Source organism: Mya arenaria, chromosome 4 (genome assembly GCF_026914265.1).
Source record: "Mya arenaria isolate MELC-2E11 chromosome 4, ASM2691426v1".
Taxonomy (NCBI): Eukaryota; Metazoa; Mollusca; class Bivalvia; order Myida; family Myidae; genus Mya; species Mya arenaria.
Genome location: NC_069125.1, coordinates 71,090,246 through 71,115,611, shown reverse-complemented (window position 1 = coordinate 71,115,611; position 25,366 = coordinate 71,090,246). Strand labels below are relative to the sequence as shown.

At 35.4% G+C, this 25,366-nt stretch overlaps 3 protein-coding genes across 4 annotated transcripts in view; 1 reads left to right on the top strand and 2 right to left on the bottom strand.

Moving 5' to 3' along the window:
- Nucleotides 1-7,698, bottom strand: part of LOC128231303 (ATP-binding cassette sub-family C member 9-like) — a 32,246-nt gene extending 24,548 nt beyond the window's left edge. For both annotated transcript variants that reach the window (XM_052943943.1, XM_052943944.1), the window contains exons 1-11: nucleotides 6,653-7,698; nucleotides 6,185-6,364; nucleotides 5,927-5,983; nucleotides 5,352-5,630; nucleotides 4,425-4,580; nucleotides 4,013-4,168; nucleotides 3,172-3,306; nucleotides 2,822-2,984; nucleotides 2,633-2,673; nucleotides 1,962-2,222; nucleotides 1,593-1,743 (exon numbers count right to left, since the gene is read on the bottom strand). In XM_052943943.1, coding sequence (XP_052799903.1) covers nucleotides 1,593-1,743; nucleotides 1,962-2,222; nucleotides 2,633-2,673; nucleotides 2,822-2,984; nucleotides 3,172-3,306; nucleotides 4,013-4,168; nucleotides 4,425-4,580; nucleotides 5,352-5,630; nucleotides 5,927-5,983; nucleotides 6,185-6,364; nucleotides 6,653-7,216 — 2,143 coding nt within the window. In that variant the 5' untranslated portion in view covers nucleotides 7,217-7,698. The remainder of the gene's footprint in view (nucleotides 1-1,592; nucleotides 1,744-1,961; nucleotides 2,223-2,632; nucleotides 2,674-2,821; nucleotides 2,985-3,171; nucleotides 3,307-4,012; nucleotides 4,169-4,424; nucleotides 4,581-5,351; nucleotides 5,631-5,926; nucleotides 5,984-6,184; nucleotides 6,365-6,652) is intronic.
- Nucleotides 7,699-12,581: 4,883 nt separating this feature from the next.
- On the top strand, nucleotides 12,582-18,080 carry LOC128232604 (transcription elongation factor SPT4-A-like). The gene is made up of 4 exons (XM_052946265.1): nucleotides 12,582-12,745; nucleotides 16,345-16,451; nucleotides 16,960-17,015; nucleotides 17,421-18,080. Exons 1-4 carry the CDS (start codon nucleotides 12,677-12,679, stop codon nucleotides 17,540-17,542), a joined length of 354 nt encoding a protein of 117 aa, XP_052802225.1. The 5' UTR covers nucleotides 12,582-12,676; the 3' UTR covers nucleotides 17,543-18,080.
- Nucleotides 18,081-19,366: 1,286 nt separating this feature from the next.
- On the bottom strand, nucleotides 19,367-21,478 carry LOC128232603 (uncharacterized). The gene is made up of 5 exons (XM_052946264.1): nucleotides 21,321-21,478; nucleotides 20,924-21,089; nucleotides 20,549-20,622; nucleotides 20,232-20,376; nucleotides 19,367-20,102 (listed from the first exon to the last, which is right to left on the bottom strand). The coding sequence occupies exons 1-5, from the start codon at nucleotides 21,342-21,344 to the stop codon at nucleotides 19,699-19,701; spliced, it is 813 nt and encodes a 270-aa protein (XP_052802224.1). The 5' UTR covers nucleotides 21,345-21,478; the 3' UTR covers nucleotides 19,367-19,698.
- Nucleotides 21,479-25,366: the final 3,888 nt, after the last annotated feature.

Genomic DNA, 25,366 nt, shown 5'->3' with positions numbered 1-25,366 from the left:
TTGTACGTTATATTCTTTAAGAAAAACTGCACAAATATACAATTTGTTTATGTATTTATAAAACCGACATGAATTTAACAAAAAAAAAACTTGTAAAAGAGATTTCATGCTGTTCTTAAACTGAACATTGACATACAAGACAAGTGTGTAGAATTCTGTCTATGTTAGGTCAAGATTTACATAAAATCACATGTACATAATGTAAAACAAAATGAACATAGCATAAAACTAGATACAAAGAGACAAAATTAAACCATGAAATTAATTTGAAATTGGGCTGTGTATATTTTACAGAAAGAGCATGCAAAACCAAATTATATCATATGTGTATATTTAGCTAACATTACACTTTAATAATGAACAAGAGGGATCACATGAATGTGACAAATGCCCCTGAATGGGTCTTGTCACTGGTTGATGGCCATTGGTATAAGATAAACATTATAAGCTATTATCCAATCCATATTGTGCAACATTGAGCTCAAACAGTGACCTTTCAGATGGGAGGTAAGCATGACTAGGGATTGTAAATCAGTCTCTAATCTTTATCATTGGAAGTAATCAGTCAAGCCATTTTGATACATTTTCGGTTACCGGTATGTAATAAAATCAAAAGTTCCTTAAAATGTTAAAACTTCAGTCATATAAAAGTGTAATAAATGTTAATAATTAATGAGCATGAAATCAAATTTTACAAATAAATGCGTTTTTTTGTTATTTGGAAATTTTTCAATGATTAGCTTTGTGTTTTTAGCTGAATGATTTTGAGACTATGTAATCGACTTTCAGCAACATCGATTGCGAATGGTAGACTTTCAACAATCATTGTTTTATCCCTAAGAATTTCTACAATTTTTGAAGTTTGATTAAATTTTTGATCAATAGTGATAAAATTTACACCAATTATTGCAGTGATATCTAAGTTAGGTAAGTGTGACCAATGAGATTAGAGCATGGATTTTATGATGACACACTTTCCCACACTGATCAACAATTATGTGAAATTAGATTGAAATCCCATTTATTGTAATAAAGTTACAGCTGAGCCATGAAGTATTACCATGAGGCTCCATTGACCACTCAATGTAACATTTTACATGCTGCTCAAAAAAGTCATTATAGAAATCCAGTTAAATATGACAAATTTATAGAAGGGACACATACTATTTACTATGTAATTCCTATTGAGCTCCACTGACCAAGTGTGGCCTTGACATTCGAGATGATTGCATGAATGGTAGGAGCAACACACCTTCCCATGCTCATCCACAATTTGGTGAAATTTGATTAAAATACAAGTAAAAGTGTCAAAGTTATGGCTGAAACACTATGTTTATGGACAGCTGGAATTGGGTATGGACAGAATGGATGTACAGTGTGACTACAAGACGTCTCCCTTTGAGGGGCATTAACATATTATTAAGGTTAATATCAATTACTAACATATAACAAGTAACAAATAACAAATAACATATACTTTACATGTATAAAGTTAGTCAGAAATGCTATAAAAAAACATTAAAACTTTTTCTTGTATGTAAGAAAACACCTGTGTGGAAAACCTTACGCAAATATCTACGTATGTAGATTACCTGAGTTGACATGGTGATCAGTGGTGAAGTCTAGCAGGGAGGAGCTCGAGTTCTGGCGTGAATGTCGGGGTGTCATGTGGGATTGGTGGGAGGCCAGGCTACACGTGCTCACATACAGGTCACGAGATGACAACACCTGCATTGGCACACCCTGACCATTGTGATATAACAGAGTTGGATTTAGAAATTTCACTCCCGAAACCTATTTTATTAAATCTCATAGGAAAAAAACACTTAATAAACTTAAAAATATTGATGACTGTTTCAGAATGTTCGGAATTGCAATAAAACCTAGATGTACAAAAACCTATATGTACAACGTGCTGTTGTATATTCATAATTATTTAAATACTCTCTCATTTAACATACATCAGTGGTGGCCTCCTCTCCATGAAGGCTTTCGTCGCCTTCTGTCTTCATGGTATCTGTGAATCCTTGGCTGGACTCAACTTCTGGCAGCAGGAAGTACGGGACGAGACGTTGTGCGCTCACGTGTGCCATTATCATTGTGGACGTCATCAGAGAGAAGAGGACCAGTGGGATGGCCATGATGTTGAACAGGGCAAGTGTGGATAAAGCCTTCCCCGCTGTTAATGGCTGGTTTTCCATGATTGGATACAGCACAAATGTCTGGAGAAAAATACAGAAAAAGTGTTATCTCGACAGTCCAAGAAAACATGACAATTTTATACAAAATAAGACCTTTTTTTTCAACTGTTAGTACTGAAATGTTTTGGTCTCAATAAATTTTATTTGTGTTTAGGGCAAAAATGATAAGTAGGGTAGGGAGAAAAAGCCCCCCCTCCCAAAAAAAGTTTTTCTTTTTTATTTCAATCAACTCATTTTCAATGACAGATGCCTGTGGAATTCATCCATACCAACATCAGAGCCACATTGTTTTCAAATATGTTTTTCAGGTTCGAAAAATGGGGGAGCGGGTCTGGTTTGAAAGATCAGTTACCCAAAACACAGATTTTCTTTTATTTCAGCAAGATAGTTTTCAAATGTATGAGCGATATCAAGAATGATGTCTATCTTACCAAGAATGTTGCCAATACAGGTGCTGCCGTGCCAATAAAAGCTGAAAGTTGGATGATAAAATGATTCAATAACAATAACAACATGTATTTTTTACAAACAATTCAATTAACCCTTCAACAATTTTTTATTTAAATGCAGACTTTACAGAAGGTATCATGTTTTTCACACACATGTAAATGTTTACTCACAGAAGAGAGATCTGAAGATGGCATTGAGCATGACAGCACGTAGCTCCTTCTTGCGTGACTCAGTGATACCCCGGGCGATGTACGATTCCCAGGCAAGCAGCTTGATTACCTTGATTCCCTGAACCATCTCGTTGCACTTCTTCACACGAGCGTCAGAGTGTTGCTGCATTAGATATGGTGCCAGGTGGTATACAAACATATACAATAGTGTATTTTTGGTCATAGATATCATCATTTTTTACATTCTGTGGCTAATGAAGTGAATTTAAACATGATCAGAACAATAAATTTAATTTCCAAGTATACAAGTTGTACTTGACAGCTTAACAGTCTAGTAGAAATAGACGTACCATGCATTTTTTCTGCATGATGGACATGCCTCTGCCAACAATGATTTGGAGTGGGGCAGACAGGACGATGACAAGGGCCCCTATCACAGCGCTCACACCCAGCTTGAAGTACATCACTACCATACACAGCACCACCTGAACAGGCAAACTAAAAGTTATTATTACAACAGAAATAAATAATTCTTAATTCAACAGGTTCATATAACAAATTGACAAGCATGTGTTTTTTCAATAACATTTCTTTTGTGAAAAACTGCTTTCATTTTGCATGAGCAACTCTTTGTTGTATTCATTTTATTGCTGTACACTGATTGTACAAGCGCGACAGCATTTATCAAATTGTAAATGTTATTTTGAATATCTGCTGTTACTTTTAAGAGACAATAGATTTATTTCTACTTGAAACAATTAACATAAAAAATTCAAAACAAATAAAACAAAGAGAAAACTATGAATGTAAGAATTGATGTTTTGTCCACGTTTATGCAGTACTGAACCTAGGGCGCAAGTTTGCAAATTTCTAAAGAAGTGTGATAGCTTCAAGGATTTCCAAAATCTGACCAATCGCTACCAAGTGATGGAGAAAAACCGGACAGATGGACAGACCGAGCAACTTCCCCCAAATGAAACCTTCAGTTTGGCGGGAGAAATCAATATACTAGTAGCTTGAAACTTCATACGCTTTTTTGGTAAGCTTTCCACTAACTATGTTTCAGTTCAACAAATCTCTGTGTCCAAAAAAAAACAAGCAAGACCTTTAATGACTTGCAATATAGTTGTAATTTCGTTGCCATTTATTTCAAATACCAAATGCTAATTGCTTCCAAAAAACAACCCCAACCTGTAGAGGTGTAGCCCAGATATAATGAATAAAAAAGAGCTGCATCATGAGGAAGTTGGCGTCCATGGACATGTGGTTGATGATCTGACCAATGGTGGTTTGACCACCCGTGATTGCCAGACTGGACAAGCGCAGGGCCTTGGTGTACACCATCGCCTGAGAAAGGAATAATGGAATATAAAAAACTAGTAGGTATGTAGTATGGTAGTTGAGCTTTACTAGTCATATCAACAACAATATGAGATCATTACAACATTTCATTAGATTTATCATTTCATGTCCCAACAGTGATCTTAACCATGATGTCTCCAGTGTACATGTATTTTGTCATTCAAAAGAGTAAATACAATCAATAAGTGGATAACATTATTTTTTGTTTTTGTGACAAAGCATCACTAATCATAGAGCCCACCTGTACTGCTGCCTTCAGCCTGATTCCCTGCCTGATGACAAAGTAATGATGGTTCTGTAGGAGCGTGTGCTGGAGGAGGGTGGCCAGGAACAACACTGCACATAGACTGTACCCATTGCTTACAAACGCATACACTGACACATACACCTCCTTGTGCTAGAAAACGGGAATTAGAGGAGACATTATAGAAGGAAATAAGGAAGAATACTGAGAAACAGTTGTCAAAAACTTATTTTCCCACAAGCCAATTAATACATGTACCCAGGTAGGTGCTTTTAAGATGATAAACAAGATACAATAATAAGAGCATTGGGGAGTGAACTCAAAACACTCGTCTGTTGATTTTTGTTGAAAAAGGGGAATAACTCGACATTATTAACAGGGCTTCCATTAAGTTTTAAAGTATTTTACTCATTTAGTCCCTAGATTTACAGAAACTCCCAACATTTCAAATACAGCTTCCTAATATAAAAGCTTGAAAGTTCAAAGAATTAAAACCTGATGTCAAAGTTACATTAAGGCCACATCTTCAATAATTCTTTGATTAAACTAATGACTTATATTCATATCTTGTTGAGTTTGCATTTTAAGTAGCAAATTATTTCACTTTCCATCAGAAAAGTTGTACAATAATTGAGAAATAAGGGTGTTAGAGAGCCTTGAACTTCCATGTTTGGAAGAAAACTCCCAAAATTGATGGCAAGGAAGTTCATACTTCCAATTTCAATACAGCCAAGTTATTGCACTACGCTGACAATGACGACACCAGGAATATCACTAAACCTACATTATTTGTTCTCAATTTAAGCACAATGTATGTTATTTTGCTAAAGTTTGGATTTTAATAATTGACTTAATCCCTTATCAAGAGAAAAGCATTTTTTTTTCAAATCAGAACTAAAAAACTGATCTACAGGGGGTACTTACTTCTGGTGACCCTGTGTCATCAAGGGTCACATTAACACTGCTTCCATTGCTTGGTAAATATGTTTTTGCCAAAGACAGAAGTTGAGGATCTACAATTGTGCTGTTCTTTTCCAAAGCTTCATAAGCATAGTTGACAATACTTTCTATGCACCATGGGCCCACAAATGCCAGAAGATCTCCAAATAGTCGACAAAGGCCGCCAAGGGCAAGATATGGCCAAAATGCACGCAAGTAAACACGGTGTAAAGAGGGTAGCTTGTTTTTGGCCTCAGCTTTTGACTTAAATTAGAAAGCATAAGATATCATTTGATACTTTGTTATCATAACAAACTAACTAGTTAAATTATGTTTTTATGTTACATTTTATTCATAAAAACATTCTGATCAAGTGGTTAAAAAATAAAATGACATCAAAATGAAGCATTTATTCTTAATATAAGGCCACATCAAACAGGAACAAATGTATATTTGTGCTTGCAAAATATTGCTAGCAGATTGATGATTGGTATTTTATAAATAAATTTATCAGATATTCAACAAAAGAATCATTGGCTAAGTCTTTACATTCATATTACCTTTTCAATTTCAAATGCATGCAAGAGCTTCTTGTAATTTGTGACCGTCTTTTCATCCTGTAATGTAAATAACACATGTATAATTGTCAACACTTTTCAACAGGTTTCAACTGATAGGATGTTGACAAGAAACGCAAATGAACTTGTAAATAAAAAATAACAAATGAAGAAGAAAAAGGATATTTTGTTATTTATAACACTTTTACCTACAAATACACACAATTTGATCAAAACAAAAACCTGGATTTATATACTTACATGTGGTAGTTTTCCCAGCTGTTCGCATGTGAGAGGTGCCTTAAATCCTTGAATAACGATGTCTCTCACCCAGGCAAAAGTGATTCTTGAAATGAAGCTGGCATAATTCGCATAATATCTTGTTCGTTCAAGACCAGGTGATGGATGTATTTTCTTGGGTTTTTTGAAAAATGCATATCTCTGTAACAAAAACCATGCATCAAATCTTGCAGAAAAATGATTTTTTTTAACAGTTTAGTTCCAATTAGCAATATATAAACATATATAATAGATTTCAATAATGTCTCTTACAAAACTGATATAATTTCACTTAAATCCCACTGGAAGTATATAATACTATGCAATAAACCCAAATGTCTACATCATGATTTTTAGCGATTATTGATTAAACTTGTACAGCTGATAAATTGGTAAATTCATTTTTTTATAAAGCTCAAACAAAAATCTAATAAATAGAATCACACTTACATGATGTATCAGTGTATAGAGCTCAATCAGAAGTAGAACTCCATATAGTGCAACTGCAGACCAACATATCCAAAGTCTTAAATGAATAACTAGAATACCAGTTTTATACAGAGAAAATGCTTTTAGAAGTTTTAATCCACAGGCACTTGTCCAGTATGCAATTAGAATTAACAAAAACCTTGGAGAATTCCACATTTCAATATTATGGTAAAGCACTAATGATAGCATTGTACTTATAAATGCAACAATTGGTGGAATAATTACATGAAAGTTAATACTGTCGGGATCAATATAGTCAGAAACAAATCCTTCAACGATATCAAGAGCATAGATTAATACAAGTACCATGCTTACAATCCATCTGATTGAATGACACTTGAAATGTACCCATGTTTTTGCTTTCAACTGCCCCATCACAGATTCTCTCCATACTATTAGAATAACAGCACTGATAATTATCAGCATTCCATGAGGAATGATATTCATAACATCCACAAAACATTTGTTTTTCAGAACACCTTCCCTTACACTTAGGGAGCCAGATCTTGAACCGCAAAAGCTCATTTTGGCAATAAACGTCAGTCACTTCAAGAAGTCATATATATATATATTTAATGTTACATCTTGTAGTTCTTCATGCAAATGAATCACAGTACCACTGATAAATGAAGGAACATTGTCATGACAGATCTTGGAAGTAGATAGACTTTAGAGGTACATCAGAGTGAAAAGTGAATATACTAGTAGTGTAAATATAGATTGAAATCTATTGGCATTTCCCTTTGCTTTTCTAAGGAATTTTAATGATTGGTATCTTGGTGTAATCGCAGCGGAATCATACCAGCAAACGCGATTGTCAAAATAATCAGTTGTGACCTAACAACACCTACAATTTAAGGTTTTTTTAGTAAGAAGTAGTTTGAGAAACAATTCTTGTATACACAATAAGAAAATGGAGATATAAATCAATGATGTAGTATTTGAGTGAAAATATGTTAATTTGACCCAAAATATGATTTAACGGACTGGGATAATGTTATTAATATGTTTTCATATTTATAATTGTAAACCTAAATTAATACGCAAATACTCTTCAATATGACTAAACACAACGAAACGACTAAAACGTGACAGACAACAATTTAGTTGTTACGATTGATTCAGGTCTATCTCGAAGCTTGCAGGACATGGCCGAATTGTTACGATTGCAATTTAGTGTGAGTATAAAATCCAGCCCTATAATGCCTCTACAGCGGCATAGGTAAGAAAAACACGGCCCTAGGGTCTAACTTTTTTTAATTATTTACAAATTTAATAAATTTTGGTATTGTTGTAAAGAAGAAACAACCGCTTTCAGAAAATGTTTTTTAGGTTTTTAATTTATAGTATTAAAAATATACTAATATTATCATCGTTGAAAATCGCGTAATTTCGCACAGAGAAACAGGTATGAAAAACACGGCCCTATGGTCTACCTTTTTTTAATTCTTGATATTTTTTTTAAGTTTTGGTATTATTGTAAAGAAGGAACAACGAGCTTTCAGAAAATGTTACATGTATCACTTTACAGTATAGCGCGTTTGTAAAGATGAATTCAAGATTTCTTCTCTTTAAGAGGAAGCCTTTCTTCTTACACTTCAGCTCGCGATCATGTAGTTTAGAGAGGTGTTTTGTGATGATTCATTATTAATGGTTGCTGACTAGATCATGTGGTGTTGTACGGTTGTTAACTTTAGATTTAGTGGTTCACAAGGGATTAAGTTTTGGGAGTGTTCAGTTATGGACTTAGCACTGACCACCGTTTTCAGGCTAGTTTCCTGAGCGGTTCCGCTGTTATCCCCTGTCTGTATACTTGTCTGGTCTGTTCTGGGGCTCGGTTCCTCATTCAGACGATCCATGAACGACGTTTATGGCCGTGTCCTCATTGATTGTAGCGAAACTTGGTAAACACCACTTCGATGGCATAATGTACAGATATATTACTTTCGGGTTCCTTTCTTTTATTCTGCTTTTATTTCTTCTATAGTATGTTTGCCACACCTGTTGTGTATCCAATACTGATCCACTTTACAGAAAGCATCGCGATACTTGCAGTTACGTTTACATTTTGGCAACCACCGACTCGCCATCAGTGGTGTCAGAGGTGCAAGCAGATTGGCTTTGCCTATTTCTAATGACATACTCTAAGACTTAAGCAAATCATATTGTTCAAGGAGAGTAGGCTTAGACTGTGAGCATTACAAATAGTACTGTAACGGTCCGCTGTAGGCGGCGGATTAGTGTAACGGTCCGCTGTAGGCGGCGGATGTGCGTTCATAGTGTAACGGTCCGCTGTAGGCATAGAATGGATGTTAACTTGGTTGGTAATATGCAAATTTGCAAAGCCCGGGCTCTGTGTGGATCGAGAATTTACTGTATATAAAGACCAACGGACCCCATCAGGGTTGAGCATGTTTTTCTCTGAAGGGATCTGTTGGTGTTTGTTTGGCTCGCACGTTATAGTACGGACCATCTCGATCATAAATGTCAATCAATTACTTATTAACAAACTTTTCTATGCATTTTCCATCAACCAAGAATCGACTAGTAGTTACGTTCAGTGTGTACGAGTGTGTGTTTTTGTCTGCAGCACAGTGTTTTTCACACTTGTGTGCGCTCACGGTAAGATACACTACGCCACGGTCGACAGGGTATTTTCGACTATTTTGTGTAGAAGTTTTTCAAGGCAAGTATGAGAGCTCGAAAGCACAGCGTCTTAAGTTTGGACAAGTCCTCCACCTTTAAATTCATCAGATTTATGCTCGGGTCCTTTTGTGCCTAGAGATTTTTTGCAAGAAGTTTATCAATGTTCAAATCATAGTTTTTAGTTGTTTGGGGTACCTTTGTCATACATGCTCCGGATGATCTTCCCAGGACCAAGGCTACCAGGTCATGTCAGCATACAAGTCCCTAATCTTTTGTACGCCCTGTCCCCAACTCGCAGTCTGCATTTTTAGGAACATGTTAAAGATTAAATAAAACATGTATCCACCACCACCCTTATGACAGCCAAAAAGTAATTTCACATTTAGTGCCTTCGAGTCAAGTTAGGAGATATGTGAAAAATGCTTCATTCACGTAAGGTCGATGTCTATCTTTAACATATCTGTATTACCTCTACGAATGACCTCAAACTTAACAGCAAGCTGATACAAATCTTCTACCCTGGCTTAATATACAGATACATCTTCCTTAACCTTCTGTTCAACAGAGTAAAACTTCTGCATAACAATCTCGGGTCTCTCAATACTCCCAAATTCACTTTCCAGCTTCCGTATGGCTGCATCAAGTGTTAACCCAGTTCCAGCTCTCCTTAAATGCTCACTTGCTTTTCCCCTTAGTGCTCGTCTTACTCCAGAGAGTGTCTGATCCTCCGTGAATTTATTATCAATGATAATACCATCTAACCATTTAATTGCTATCAATTAATCAATAAGATTATTGTTTAATCAACGTAGTAAATTTAATTATGCCAACTTTTTGAGCTTGAATTACCTATAACGGTCCGCTGTAGGCGGCGGATGTGCGTTCATAGTATAACATTCCGTTATAGACGGAAGTACGTTCAAAGTACGTATGTTAACATGTTAACTTGGTTGGTAATATGCAAATTAGCAGATCCTGGGCTCTGTGTGGATTGAGAATTTACTGTATATAAAGACCAGAGGACCCCTTCAGGGTCGAGCATGCTTTTCTCTAAAGGGATCTGTTGCTGTTTATTGGTCTCGCACGTTACAAATTGATGGCAGCGTTGGGATATTGACAACTGCCGGAACGGAGTTGCCTTACCCATAAGATTCCAGACGAGTCCTCTCGGAGGGGAAAGTAATGTAACGGTCCGCTGTAGGCGGCGGATGTGCGTTCATAGTATAGCATTCCGTTATAGACGGAAGTACGTATGTTAACTTGGTTGGTAATATGCAAATTAGCAAATCCTGGGCTCTGTGTGGATTGAGAATTTACTGTATACATGTATAAAGACCCCTTCAGGGTCGAGCATGCTTTTCTCTGGAGGGATCTGTTGGTGTTTATTGGTCTCGCACGTAACAAATTTGGTGCCAGCGGTGGGATATTGACAACTGCCGGAATGGAGTTGCCTTACCCATAAGATTCCCAGACCAAGACTCGGGACGAGTCTTCTCGGAGGGGAAAGTAATGTAACGGTCCGCTGTAGGCGGCGGATGTGCGTTCATAGTATAGTATTCCGTTATAGACGGAAGTACGTTCAAAGTGCGTACATTGTATGTAAACTTGGTTGGTAATATACAAATTAGCAAATTCTGGGCTCTGTGTGGATTGAGAATTTACTGTATATAAAGACCAAAGGCCCCCCAGTGTCGAGCATGCTTTTCTCTGAAGGGATCTGCTGGTGTTTGTTGACGTCACATTTATACAAGTCAGTAGTAGTAGTAGTAGTAGTAGAAGTAGTAATAGTTTTATTCGTGCATTATGTCAATAACCGTACATTTTACATTAATATAAGATATATCACATATTGTATTTGCATGATATTTAGAGTCCTAATAAGTTATATCACAGAAAGTTTAACATGAAATACATAATACTAGATCTACTAAAACAAGTATTACTTCTGGTGTTGATGATAAAGCTATCTAATTTATTACCAAATAAAGTTTTACCAAATAAAGTTTAACATAATAAATGACATTGCACAGGATTATCCGTAAATATTTGCACAAGTACAACAGCTTATTTCCAACGGGGTCCATGTCTAAGGTATTAAAGTTGGCATTTAATGATTTAGTGAACAGTATTATATAATATTATATCATATACTCAGATGAATTAAATTAATATATGACATTCATCACAAATAAACTACTATCAGTATCACATAATTATATAATATACCACACAATTATACAAATAGTTAAGGAATATTTAAAAATTACCAAAGCAACTATATAAAAATTGTGCGTATTCTTAGAAAGCGCACTTATTTTTATCTGATACATAAAAAAATATGAATACAAAAATACAGACTTCTAAAACTTCTCCATCTCATTTAAGAGGTGAGTTTTGACTAACTTCTTAAAAACATACTTTGATTCTGTGTCTTTGATGTTATTTGGAAGCATGTTCCAATCCTGTATACCATTAGAATAAAAAGAAGCTGCTGTAAAACCACCATTATGTGGGACATAAAATTTTAAGTTGGATCTACTGCAATATGAGTGAACTTCATTACATTTGGCAAAATTATCCTTCATATAACTTGGACACTTGTCATAAGATATTTTGTGTACATGATTTAGCCCAAGTTGTCTACATCTTTGTTCGACATTTAAAAAACCAAGATCAGCAAAACTTGCCACTGAAAGCGAGGTTCTACAATAAAAAAAATATTAATAAAACGAACAATTTTATTTTGTGCCTCCTGGAGTCTATTTTTAGACTTCATGGTAAGGCCACAGTACCAAGATGATGAAGCATAGTCAAGATGACATTGCACTAATGCATTACTAATGCTTTATGTCAGAACATACACTATAGTTAAACATAATTTTATAGTACTTGATTTTAAAGGTATATAACAGTTCCACATGGTTATTAATATAGCTAACTTAGTTAGGTACTTCTCTACCTTTATTGTAATTTCTATACAATAGTCAGTGGTCATGAAAGTGTGACACCTGCCCACTACCTGTGATGTAGTAGGTTGGTATTTCGAACATGATTTTGATAACTCATTTTTATGAAAAAATCAAATTAACTAGTTACAAAATCCTTCAGATAAATAACATATGCAATCAAATCGAGTTACATTGATTAAATGTAAACGCAAAGTTCAGCAAGACACGGTACAGTTTTAAGGGACGTCACTGCGTATTCATAACAAAAACAAGTTGTCTGTAACCTGTTACACGTTTGGACGTCCTTAGTGGCTTACGAGTTTTCGATTTTGATATTTGGCTCGTTTGTTTTAGTCTCGAGATACTGTCAAAATACGTCGACCGTCAAAATATGTCTGTTGAAACGGTACCAAAAGATTTAAGAAATCTAAGAGCCTGTCTTTTATGTTCTTTAGTAAAGGTTTGTTGTATTCTTGTTTCCTAAAACGTAAATGTAGAAATTGAGATATTTTTCGATTGGGGAAGAGTTGCGTAGAATCACACACAGTGGCTTGATGACAAAGGCCCATTTGAGTCATAATGAATCAGTTCAACTAGCCAAAATTATATTTTACACATATTTGAACATTTATATCATCAATATAATACATCGGCTTAATTATAAGATGAGATTTGACAAAATTGAAAAGTACCCTATAAGATAGTCTAAAATAATAGACGTGTTATACAGGATTCTTCCAATCCCTAACGTCTACACGGGAATGTGCAAAAAACGGGGGTGTTTTAAAAATATTGAAATTGTTTTAAGTGAAGTATTTTATGGTTGAAATTGATCATAAAGAGTTATATTCATATTTTACCATGTAAGTGAAATGTTATTTTTCACTAAACAAGCATTAAATGCATTAAAACAAGTTGTTTACTTTTCCAATAAAACGAAAGTTGACTGACACAGACAACAATTATGCGAAGGGGAACAACTCGATACAATCGTAATAGCTCGGCCTCCTCCGACAAAGCTTCGAGATAGACCTCGTTATACAATCGTAACAACTCGGCCATGGCCGAAATGTTCCGAGCGATTTAAAACTGTGCCCTAAAGCCTTGCAGGTGCCCTTCATGTATATATCGTTATGTTTTGACAGAATGAAATGAAGAAAAGCCGTCAAACTCATAATTATAAGTTGGATATTTATTTTTTGTGTACGGAACTAATATAAAATAACATTATCTGGTAATATTTCTTGTTTTCATGATATTTTATAGACGCTATATGCTTTAACCCGGAATCCTGATCGGAACAACTACCCACTTTTGATACTAAACAATTTGTACGTGAAGGATTTGCCATATCAAAAATCTAAAAAAAATCCGTCAACATACAATTATTTGGACTACCTATAAGAATGTCTGACCAAGTAAACCACTGCCGAAGTGAACCAGGTCTAAGCGAACCATTTAGTGGGATGAAGTGAACCATCTATAAATAATATAGGGAATGTTAACATATTGATAATGTTTAATATCTTTTAAATTATTTTAAAACTAAAGCATAACAAATTATATTATACAATTGTATTTGTGTAATTTTATTGAAGACATTTTTAATTTTTACCTTTGTTTTTGTGATAATCCAGTGATGATATAATCCAATGTCCTACCATAATATACCATGTATAAAGTTTTGAAATAAAATACACACATTATGAAACACATTTTTTGTTTATGCATGTATCTACTAATTTATTTATTTAAAATTGGTTTCTATTTGTTATTAACACTTTGAACTGTGTGTAAAACAGCATCACCATGCGACTCGTCTCAGAAAAACTGGTAAGTAGGAATCAACGCCAGAAATACAAGAACATCCATGGACGACTCTTCGATATGTGGGACAAGTATAAGGATGATGACAGCTATACAACATCGCAACTACGGAGGGAATCTAGCAATCTCATCGTACTTGGGCCGATCCCATCTTCCATACAGGACTTTGGCGAGGACGGCGAATGATTTCTGTGAACATTATGCGTGCATTTTCATGTTCTTATATATCATGTATTACTTTGCCAATTTTATGTGTGTATTTGCTTTGTTATTATTTATTTTTTGTTTCACTTTCATGTACACTAGTATTATTTCTTTTTAGTTTCATTATCATGTGCATATATACCATGTATTACTTTGCCAATTTTATGTGTGTATTTGCTTTGTTATTATTTATTTTTTGTTTCACTTTCATGTACACTAGTATTATTTCTTATTTGTTTCAATTTCATGTGCTTTATTATCCCTTATTTTTTATAGTGCTTCGTTTTCATATTAGTTTACGTAACAATTATTATCATTTATTATTATTATATATTTGACTGACAATTTAATGTTTTATGTGTTCATTTACCGGTAATGACCTTATTTATAACACCACCTATTGTCTATTGTCCAGTTTGTCACTTCCTTCATAGGAGTCATTCACACTTCTTTAATAGGTGTAATTCGCAATGTATAGGTGGTTCACTTGGGTAACCAAATGGTTCACTTAGGCAGTGGTTCACTTGGTTAATGGTTCACTTCGTCCTGCACCCCCACAAGAATATCGGACCAAGTGAAACAAATGAAGAATGTTCGCCCTGCGAAAATGTAAACAAAGACAAATTCTCTGCATCTATGAGCCAGGTATTTTGTTTGTAGCTTATGAAGAAGTAATAATTTTCAAGGAGAATAAGTCTTTGTTTACATTTTCGCAGGGCAAACTTTCTTTACTTGTTTTATATTACAGTATATGGTAATTCTGAACTTTGTCAAATCTCATTTTATGATTAAAGCTGCACTCTCACAATTTTACCATTTTTACAACTTTTAATTTTTTGTCTTGGAAAGAGCAAATTTTTGCGTACATATGTCTGCAAACCAATGCTAAAAGATTGCTGACAAAAGATCAGATCGCAGATTTTCGTTTTTCCGTTCGAAAATTAATGTTTTATGGCTTAAACCGTGACTAACATTTCAGAAAAATGCATAAAACATCAATTTTTGAACTTAAATAAAAAAAACTCTGCGATCTTTTTTTTTTTGTCAACAGTCTTATATAACAGGTGTCCATTGATTTTCGCAAAAATTGGCTCCTTCCAAGACAAAAAATGAAAAAGTTGTCGAGAACGATTGGGAAAAAAAATAAAATTGGATTAATATGTGCAAAGATTTATTATATACAAGTAAATAGAAAGTTAAATATAGATACTAACTATTAATACATGCAGATAAGCAGAAGTTTATTCATCCATACAACTTGTAAAACAGATTAATGAAACATGTACGGTACATAAGATATCTAATTTATATGAGCATAAAAGGCAGTATTTATTTACTACAACAATTTATAGACGGCATCATTTCGTTTTTTATGTCCATGTACACCTTAACAAAAATCTGTGTTCATGGAAGCCATAGCGACTTTGATTAAATTTAGTTTGAAGAAAAGGACAACACTATTTTATATATTTTTGTCGATTCGACAAATGGATTTAATACAAACACATAATTTGGCTTCTTCTCGAACTGTCATCTGTGTATTTATGTATTTTGTAATGCCATCATCAAATAATGTTTGTTTGTTAACCCTTAATCACCTTTGTTTCTAATTTTAAACACACACAAATAAATGTTATGTGCACTGCATATATTGTATGTATTTTTTTACATCTATTGAAGATAAAAATTCCCCTGTTAGGAAAACAAATTTACTGAATTATCTAAAGGGCATAGGCACCTACCACCTGCAAAAATGCTATGTTGGCCGCACAATATCATCCTTATATCAGTTCCTTTTTACAATGAAACACAATCAGCAGGGCATTGAATGTTAGTCATTGGTGTTAGGAAATAGGGCATTGAAAATAGGCTGTCCAGAACATATGGGATTATTTCTATTGAAATACGACTTTGTAATGTATAATTGAGTGGTTTCACGATGAGGCTAACCTACTCACTATAAGATGTCAATAGATTTTAATACATGAATATATAAATTAATCTTAAGTTGATTGTATGTATTTTCAGACATTTGAGCAGTTTGAGATGGATGGTTGTGATAACTGTGATGAATATCTCCACATGAAAAACAGCACCGATGCTGTCTATGATTGCACCAGCTCCAATTTTGATGGGTAAACTTTAAACTTTTAAGTATCTAGCTTGATAATGTTAATGAATTAAATAAAGCAGCATGAAGGTAATGTTTGTTAATTAGTTATTAATATTTGTCACCTGAGACACCTAGGTGATATTTGGTTGATGACCAACCAAAGATCGATTTAATGCCTTTCACCAAGGCATCCTGGGTTTGAGTTTGGTTGGTGGTCACCGAGTCGAATTGGAGGCTTCCTTCCAGGTTATCTGATTGCCTTCAGAGAACAAGAACACACATACTACAAACAAAAGGAGCTCACATAATCTGGTCATAATGACACACGCATTACACATTTGTGAGAATATATGGTCTAGGGGAAGCAACTACTAAAACTACTAAATCATCCCCCTTGTACTATTAAACTAAATCAATAAAATCTGTTAGGGCGATGTATGTCCTGTTTTAACAGACATTATTAAAATAAAGTTGTTATTTACTAAATTAACATACTTATTATTGTTATTTATTGTGTTATTTCTCCCCAGAATGGTGGCAATGATGGGTCCAGAGGACAGCTGGGTAGCAAAATGGCAGAGAGTTGGTGAGTATCAAGTTTTTTTTCTTTAAAAGATGACTGTACATTTATAATTATTGTACTTGTTATAGAATATGATTTTGGAGTTTACACAGATTTTCAGCTTGTATGTTATGTCTGTTATGCCCCTTGATAGTCTGAAAAAGAGTCTGGACCTTGGGGATAACTCTAAAAGACTTCAATATATATTACTTGTTCTTATATGTGGTATTGTGGTCCTTTTTTCATCAATTTCTTACATCTACACCTACTCATCTTCAATTCTGACCGGACATAATTATAACTTGCATCTAACTTTCATTTTTTAGTAAAAAAATCTTGTGTGTTTGTGATAAATCTTTAAAATAATAAAAGGAAATGCCACTTGTACCATACTAGATATGATCTATTTTTCTGCTCCTATCATTTCAGAGAGATTCACAAAAGGCTGCTATGCATTATCTGTGACTGGCAGGCTTCCACCTGGTATTGTACGCAACTTAAAAAACAAGGGCATTCCGTATCGGTCAAGAGACGTGTCCACAAAGAGCTGAGGCTGATTCACCTCTCACATGACTAAACTGATAGTGGCATGAATGGGTATTTCACCTGAATTGTGAACACTGTTTACTGCTAATACACTTCGGATATGCTCGGAATGAAGATTTTTATGGTGGACAAGCACATAATGAGGATTTAAATGGTGGACATTATCTTTTATTTATGAGACATACAAACAGAAAGTGTACATACAACATACTATTGTTTGAAATTGTTATGAGTGTTTTGTATTGTTTTGAACTATCATGTCAGGCTCTCCAATGTAAATGTGCAGATAATTTACTCATTTACTGTATTATCTTGTGTAAATGATTGTTAATCTTTATGGTTTCTGATGTGATAGAGAGTTTCAGATAATGAAAGAAAAAAAATTGTGACTTGAAGCTGTTTTTTGCTAATAGTATGTTTATGTTCTCTACCAAGGTGGTTAGGACTTTCATATTGTTGATTGTAAATTAAAGTTACCATGCTGTGTAGGACTTCTATATTTGTTTTTAATTCTTTTGTAAATAAACATAATATAAACACAGACAGGCTGTGTTGCCATATAAGAATATTGTTGTTCTAGAGTATTCAAGGCTCACAATAGGTGGATGCAAAACAAATGTTTTATTTTTTTATTTTAATGCATTAGCAGTATCATGTTAAACTCTTTAATGACTAAAACAAATAGAAAATGCCTATGATTAAGGTACAGATAAAAAAAAAAATATTAGCCATATATTGGTACTATTTTAACTGGGAAATATGTGGCCATGTAGCTATTATTTAAAAACAAAAACAACCACCGATAGTATTTTTTTTCTGTACCTAAATCATGTGCGTTTTTTTTTTTTTATCATTAAAGTTAAATTAGTTAAACACAAAAACTCATTCAAATTTAACCACATTTTTAGCATCAACCTATATCGTGCGCCTTAAATCTGAAGGGACTTTGTAGTTGTAATAACATGTATGTTAGGGAGGTAAGCACATGCTCTATTGATAGGACTATAATGATCACGTGGCAGGGGATAGGAATATAATGGTGATCACGTGACAGGGGATAGGAATATAATGGTGATCACATGACAGGGGATAGGAATATAATGGTGATCACATGACAGGGGATAGGACTATAATGATCACGTGACGGGATATGAATATAATGGTAATCACGTGACACGGGATAGGAATATAATGGTGATCACATGACAGGGGATAGGACTATAATGATCACGTGGCAGGGGATAGGACTATAATGGTGATCACGTGACAGGGGATAGGACTATAATGGTGATCACATGACAGGGGATGGGAATATAATGGTGATCACATGACAGGGGATAGGACCATAATGGTGATCACATGACAGGGGATAGGACTAAAATGGTGATCACATGACAGGGGATAGGAATATAATGGTGATCACATGGCAGGGGATAGGAATATAATGGTGATCACATGGCAGGGGATAGGGCTATAATGGTGATCGCATGGCAGGGGATAGGACTATAATGGTGATCGCATGACAGGGGATAGGACTATAATGGTGATCACATGACAGGGGATAGGACTATAATGGTGATCACATGGCAGGGGATATGACTATAATGGTGATCACATGGCAGGGGATAGGACTATAATGGTGATCACATGGCAGGGGATAGGACTATAATGGTGATCACATGGCAGGGGATAGGACTATAATGGTGACCATGGGATAGGACTATAATGGTGATCACATGGCAGGGGATGATGTTTATAATGGATATGACTTTTGTTTACGAGAAACTCAAAATGTTGTTTCAACAACTTGGTTGAGAATTAAACACAGATACATTTATACAAACAATTTATTAAATGGCGAAGTCCCATTATGCAAACAACACAGCACCCAATTCTTTGACTCATTCTTTTGGAAACAATACTGAAAGAAAACAATTTGACAAAAAAAAAATCTACATATCTTTCAACAGAAGGCAGAGAATCACAAGTGTCCTTTGTTGCCCCCCAAAAATGTTTCTAAAAATATGTGCCACCCTTTCTCCAACACTTTTCTCGACGTATGACTGTACAGAGGACTGTCGATGACACCAGCGAAATGAAAGAATTTTAATCACAAAGAGCAGCAGCATTTACAAAATATAGTACAGAACTAAACAGCTTTCTATGATTCCTCCTTGAAGAATCCCTTGCTGGCATTAGCAAACTCCTTAAACTTTTTCTCCACGTCTCTCCTGATGGTGTCGGTGCCGGCTGCCACGACCCGCAGTTTGGACACGTTCTCGTGGAAATCGTGAGTGGCGCGCTGCATGGCGTCCGCAGACAGCTCTGATTTCATAATATCCTTTCCCTGCCGGTCCTCGTCCGCCAGGATGATCTTTACGTTCCGCTCCACCTGCGGTGCATGTTCCAGGACCTCCCGGATGTGACGACACGCACGCGAGAAGTGTTCAAGTGGCCGCAGTGACTGATCCGCCTCTCCTTTGCAGTTTTTCGAAATGTCCTCTTTGTCATAAGTTATCTCTATAAACGTTTTCGATCTCCGCTCAACTGTTATTTTGGCCGTACCTGTTCAAACATGTACACAACAGATTAGATGTAAAGATATGATACGTCCCTACATTGAATTAATGGTCCATTGTGGAAATTTAACAATGTTTCAACAAAATATGAATGCAGAAAATTACACGTGTATACCGACTCGGTTGACGAGATGCGCCACACACTCCTCGAGCACGGGGATACCGGAAGTTTCCTCCAGGAAATATTCCTTGAACTTGCGTATCTCCTCCTCAAGTGACCGGAAGTTACCCACAACTTCGTTGTACAGCCGGCCTAGATCCTGGCCATAGATTAATCACCATATTAAACTAAGCATGGCCTATTAATGTTTATGGCTATGAGGAAATGAGCCACATGTACATACATTTACTTTATCGTTTTTGTTTGAAGATAGTAGATCAACATGACTGATCAAATTCTTTTCTTTTTTTATCTACACAAGTATTACAAACCTGGAAAGTCTTGTCGAGGGAGGTGAGCGGAAGTGACAGCAGCTGCACCGTGGCTATCAGCTGTATAGACTTCTCTGGAGCAAGATTAATAACACATAGGTCAACCAAACACGGATTTTCAGTGTATCGCTCCCAAATTATCAATCTAATGCTAATTATTCTATCCATCCCATGTACTTGATTCATACTCACGAACATTACATTGCAAGTATATACAGACTCTGTATTTACCACAAAATGCAGGAATGACTTGAACAATTACACTAATATAAAATTAACTATTGAAGAATATTTCTTTGGTATTGTTCAATGAACGCTGTTGCTTAGACAACAAAACTGATGAATTCAATAAACATTTGAGAAACAGTTCCACACCAAAGTCCTTCTGTTTGATTGGATTGTGCAGCCTGGCGGATGTAGGGCCGGGACTTCTTGCGATAATAGGGGCGGGCTGGGCGAGCACGGGACCGGCCGGAGGCTGCGAGAGCGTCCCTGACCGCACACCAACGCGACCGGAAACCAAGAGCGGCTTCTGCTCCTCCTGCAAGAAGTCATGACAAAGTAATACACATATGAGCCACGTTCTACATACCTTGCGCACGCAGGAAATATATATATATATATATATATATATATATATATATATATATATACAAATTGAGATATAGAAGAAACCGTATGCTAGTATTCAATATTAATATCAGTACTTTCTATAGCACACATTGGCTCGCATAAAACAAATTAAGACACAATAAATTAAAGATTGACAAACCTCGGTGCCACAGCAATTCCCCATACTACGACCACAGTGTTCGAGCCATCACATTTGGTTATTTGTTAATCTATTTGATTGTAAACATGCAACTAAATCAGTATTTTGAAAAGTCATATGACTTGATAACACATCCTAGTTTAAACCGAAAGTACCTTTACTTTACAGTGAAGATAGAGGTAAATGTATCATGATAACGCATGAAAGGTCAACCTAAATGATACGGTGGCACAGTTGTTTGAAGTTCGGGTATTTGAGTATTGATGAATCTTTGACCAATAACTATCCTACTCATAATACTGATTTATTTGTATTCAGTATACATAATTCAGAAAACATACTTCCCTTGCATGTACGATAGTATATATTATGTGCGTATTTTCTGTCATAGTTCAATATCACGTACACTCTATGCCAACTTCAGGTGACTGTTGAGTGTTGGACCTTTTTTATTTCCAACACTGACATTAAGTCTTTAAATGCAACCATTTTAGTCGGTAAACACAATTTGTACGATATATTTTTTCGGATAATCTAACAAATCCCCACATAGTGTTTCAGGTCATGCTTTATATGCACCGATGATAACCAGTCGGACATTTTCGAGTATATCTATAATAGAATAATATATAAAATTATATAACGAATTATTTAAAAAATATATTCTTCTCTTTGTCATTTATTGCTTTGGACATATAACAACACACTTTTTCGATGTACACATTTAATTTCTGTAAAAGAAGTGTAACACTATAATAGTTTCGCTTTTCATGTAAACAGCGGTACATAAAGGCACGTTAGACAGCTTGTTATTTCTCGTAGACCATTGCACACCACCTCTGGCAGCCCTGCTTCGAGGGAAACTCGTTGTACTCCGGGCCGCCTTCCATGAAGCAGCCTGTCGTCTCTACGCACTGCCTGTTGTCGCCATCAAACGTCCAGATGGTCCGCGGGTTGCACGGAGCCGCACGTGTGGGCGGGGCCGTCATGCAGTAGGGGTCAACTGTTAAAACACATCGACATGCATTTTTCTTTTTTAGGTAAGATATAAAAAAAATGGTGCCCACTGTAAATACTTGTAACAACCGTTTTTCGTCATCAGAAATAAAAACAACTCACTATTGAATATTGTTCATTCTTTCACAAGCATTTGGAAACGATAGCAGACCACTCTTTATAGAGCCGGTACTTCAGTTAGTTACAAACATGAAGTTGAACGATTTGTGCTTGAATGTACGAGCATCATTGTTTGCTACTGCCTGTTCATATTTCCCTTCATTCAAAAAATATTAAAATAACTCAATTTTAACAGGCATAACATATTGTTACTAACATAATCTACTCTACGAGCATGTCTGTATAATGTTATGAACACTCGAGATGTTATTCAACCAACATTTAGCTTGCTCATAACAAAAACATATATTTTTTTATTAGGACAATTCCATTCAGAGCACACGCTATATTTCAACACCATGACCTTTCCGGCCCTACTCACCTTTGTCGAATGTCCATGACTCGTCTCCCGCCAGCACGGCGGCCGTCAGCGCAGCGAAGACAGCCAAAACGCGGATCACACGAGCAGCCATTTCCAGCAAATCCTGTAAAAATCCTAAACACCCCCATATGACACTAATTGTGTAACCAGGTGGTTTTGTTATGCTTAACATTAATTCAAATATTAAATAGAATCAAGATACGTGAACGTGAACATATACTCGTACTTACGTTTTGACTCAGTAGAAGCCAGAGGTGAACGTACTGGCAACTCAGTCACTAGGAATCTCCTAATTCATTAAATAGTTTTCACGGTGACCTTTCCATGACAGTGCTACAACAGCTGCTATGGATAGTTATTATTAGTTTTGTTATTTTAGTAGTATTATATCGTGTATGCCCGCGCGGCAATTCAGCACAATGTGCGATGTTCTACAAGAATGCAATGATGGGCGACGGTAACCCGCGTGCAAAATGAGCATTGAAATTACATAATTACTATATGCAAAGTATATGACCGCATGGCGTTCATCAAAAGTGTAATGGTCACACCGACACTGGCACAACAGTTAATTGTTAAAAATGCTTACATTATGGAAATAAATGTTCCGTAAGCGTATTTCTGTCTTGTTTTTTTCCCTTTGGTTGGGGAGGTGGGGAGGGCGTTGAGATGTGGGGGTACCTTAATTGATCCCTCATTCTTCTTTATCATATAAAATAGGTTGTTGTTAAGTTGATACTATACTTAAAAACAACAATAATATTTTTTTTTTAAACCAATCGTGCATCTTTTTCAACTCAATAAAATTCAAAGTGCAATTTGGTTTAACACGTGATTACAAGCTCTTTCAGGGGCAATGTTTAACGAGGCAGCAGAGCGCTTCAAATACTGCAAATGTAAAACTCAAACCAGATTCAACAGTGAGTGTAAGCAAGGACGGTTGCTTGGCCAGAATATGATTGTACCAGCTTGTACGACCAGAGGGGTCTACCGTGACATGTGTGGACCAGCGATTAGCTCTGGTGACAGATGGAAAACACCCTACACCTTCAACCGTTTCCCCTCAATACTAGCCTTTTATATGATTATCTGGATGTTAATAGTTTAGAAATATTGTTGTTGTTTTTGCAACCAAATTTAAACTGAAAATGTTTAAATATTTATCGAGCCGATTCTTTACCTAATAACACATATGGTTTGCATGCATCAGCGAAAACTGCATGCATACTGAAACCAATTTAACCAATGCTTTTGTAATTGCATTTTTTTTGGCCATTACGTTGATTCTCTTTCTTGCAATAGACTATAAAAGCAATACTTCTAAATAGTTTGACTAAAAAAACTGTTTCTCTCTATACTAAAGAACATTTGCAGAATTCCATAAACATTTCCAGAATCTTGTGGCGAGGGGAGAAATGCTCCGACTCAGTCCACGTTCATTACCGAATTGCTATGGAAATAGAAAGTACTTAGAAATGTAAATAAAGTTGTTGATCACCCCCACTTGACCGTTAAATTAAGGGACACAGTATTTGAAGATGTCATTATTTCAGAAGCGTTTTTTTGACTGGGCTGATTTGATAAGAGATTATCATTTAAGAATAAGGTACAACCATCTTCACGCGAAAGGATATTCGGAAGTTATCGTTGAGAGTCCTTTGTGTATTTATTTACACACCAAACAATTCATTGTAAGAAATCAGAGCAGTATTTGACACACCCCCATTTCGAGATGCGTAATAAAATCTGTAAATACTGTCTGTACGTATTCGGGTGAACCGAGTGTACAATTATTCGTATTCTGTAAATGCAAAATAGTTTTGAAAGCCGAAAGCTACTTAGACATTATACCAATTTCAACATTAGCTAGATCTAGTTGATTATTTCAAGCAGTTTCTCTAAAACGACAAATTGTTTTGTCGCTGGCGTCAGAACGAAGACATTATGGCGTTTTGCCTAGTTTTATCTGAAAAATAACATTACCACGAAATCTGTCAAGCCTGTTGCAATGGAAGCAGAGGAGAAAAACTTAACAAAATAACTTATTTCTACGTTTAAAAAAATGTGTCCATCTTTCCCATTTTAGAGTCGGAAAGATAATGGTCCTTGTTAACTAGCATACACCCGTGGGTAGCAGTCAATACTCGATGGAGCTAAGGTTTAAAATGACACTCATATTCAAAATCAATACATGCACATGTAAACCAAACATGAATTTTAAGTAATAAACCTTTAACTACTAACTAAATAATGTATTTATGGCAAAATATTAATCACTGATAAAAAGATTGTAACCGTGTATTTAATAGCTGAAAACGCAAGAATATTTAATGATAGGTGAGTGCTTAAAGATTTACTGTGATCTACTATCAACTCATAAGGGTTTCGTCACCTCTCTATCAAATTAAACTCTGTATCCTTCATTAGAACCATTGTATTTAACCTTTGTCAATCTTTTTTGATGTTTGTGGACCGAAAAACGTTTTCCTGGTAATGCAGCTGAACACACTTATTTTATCATTATTTGACTCTATCATATCGAAATTGC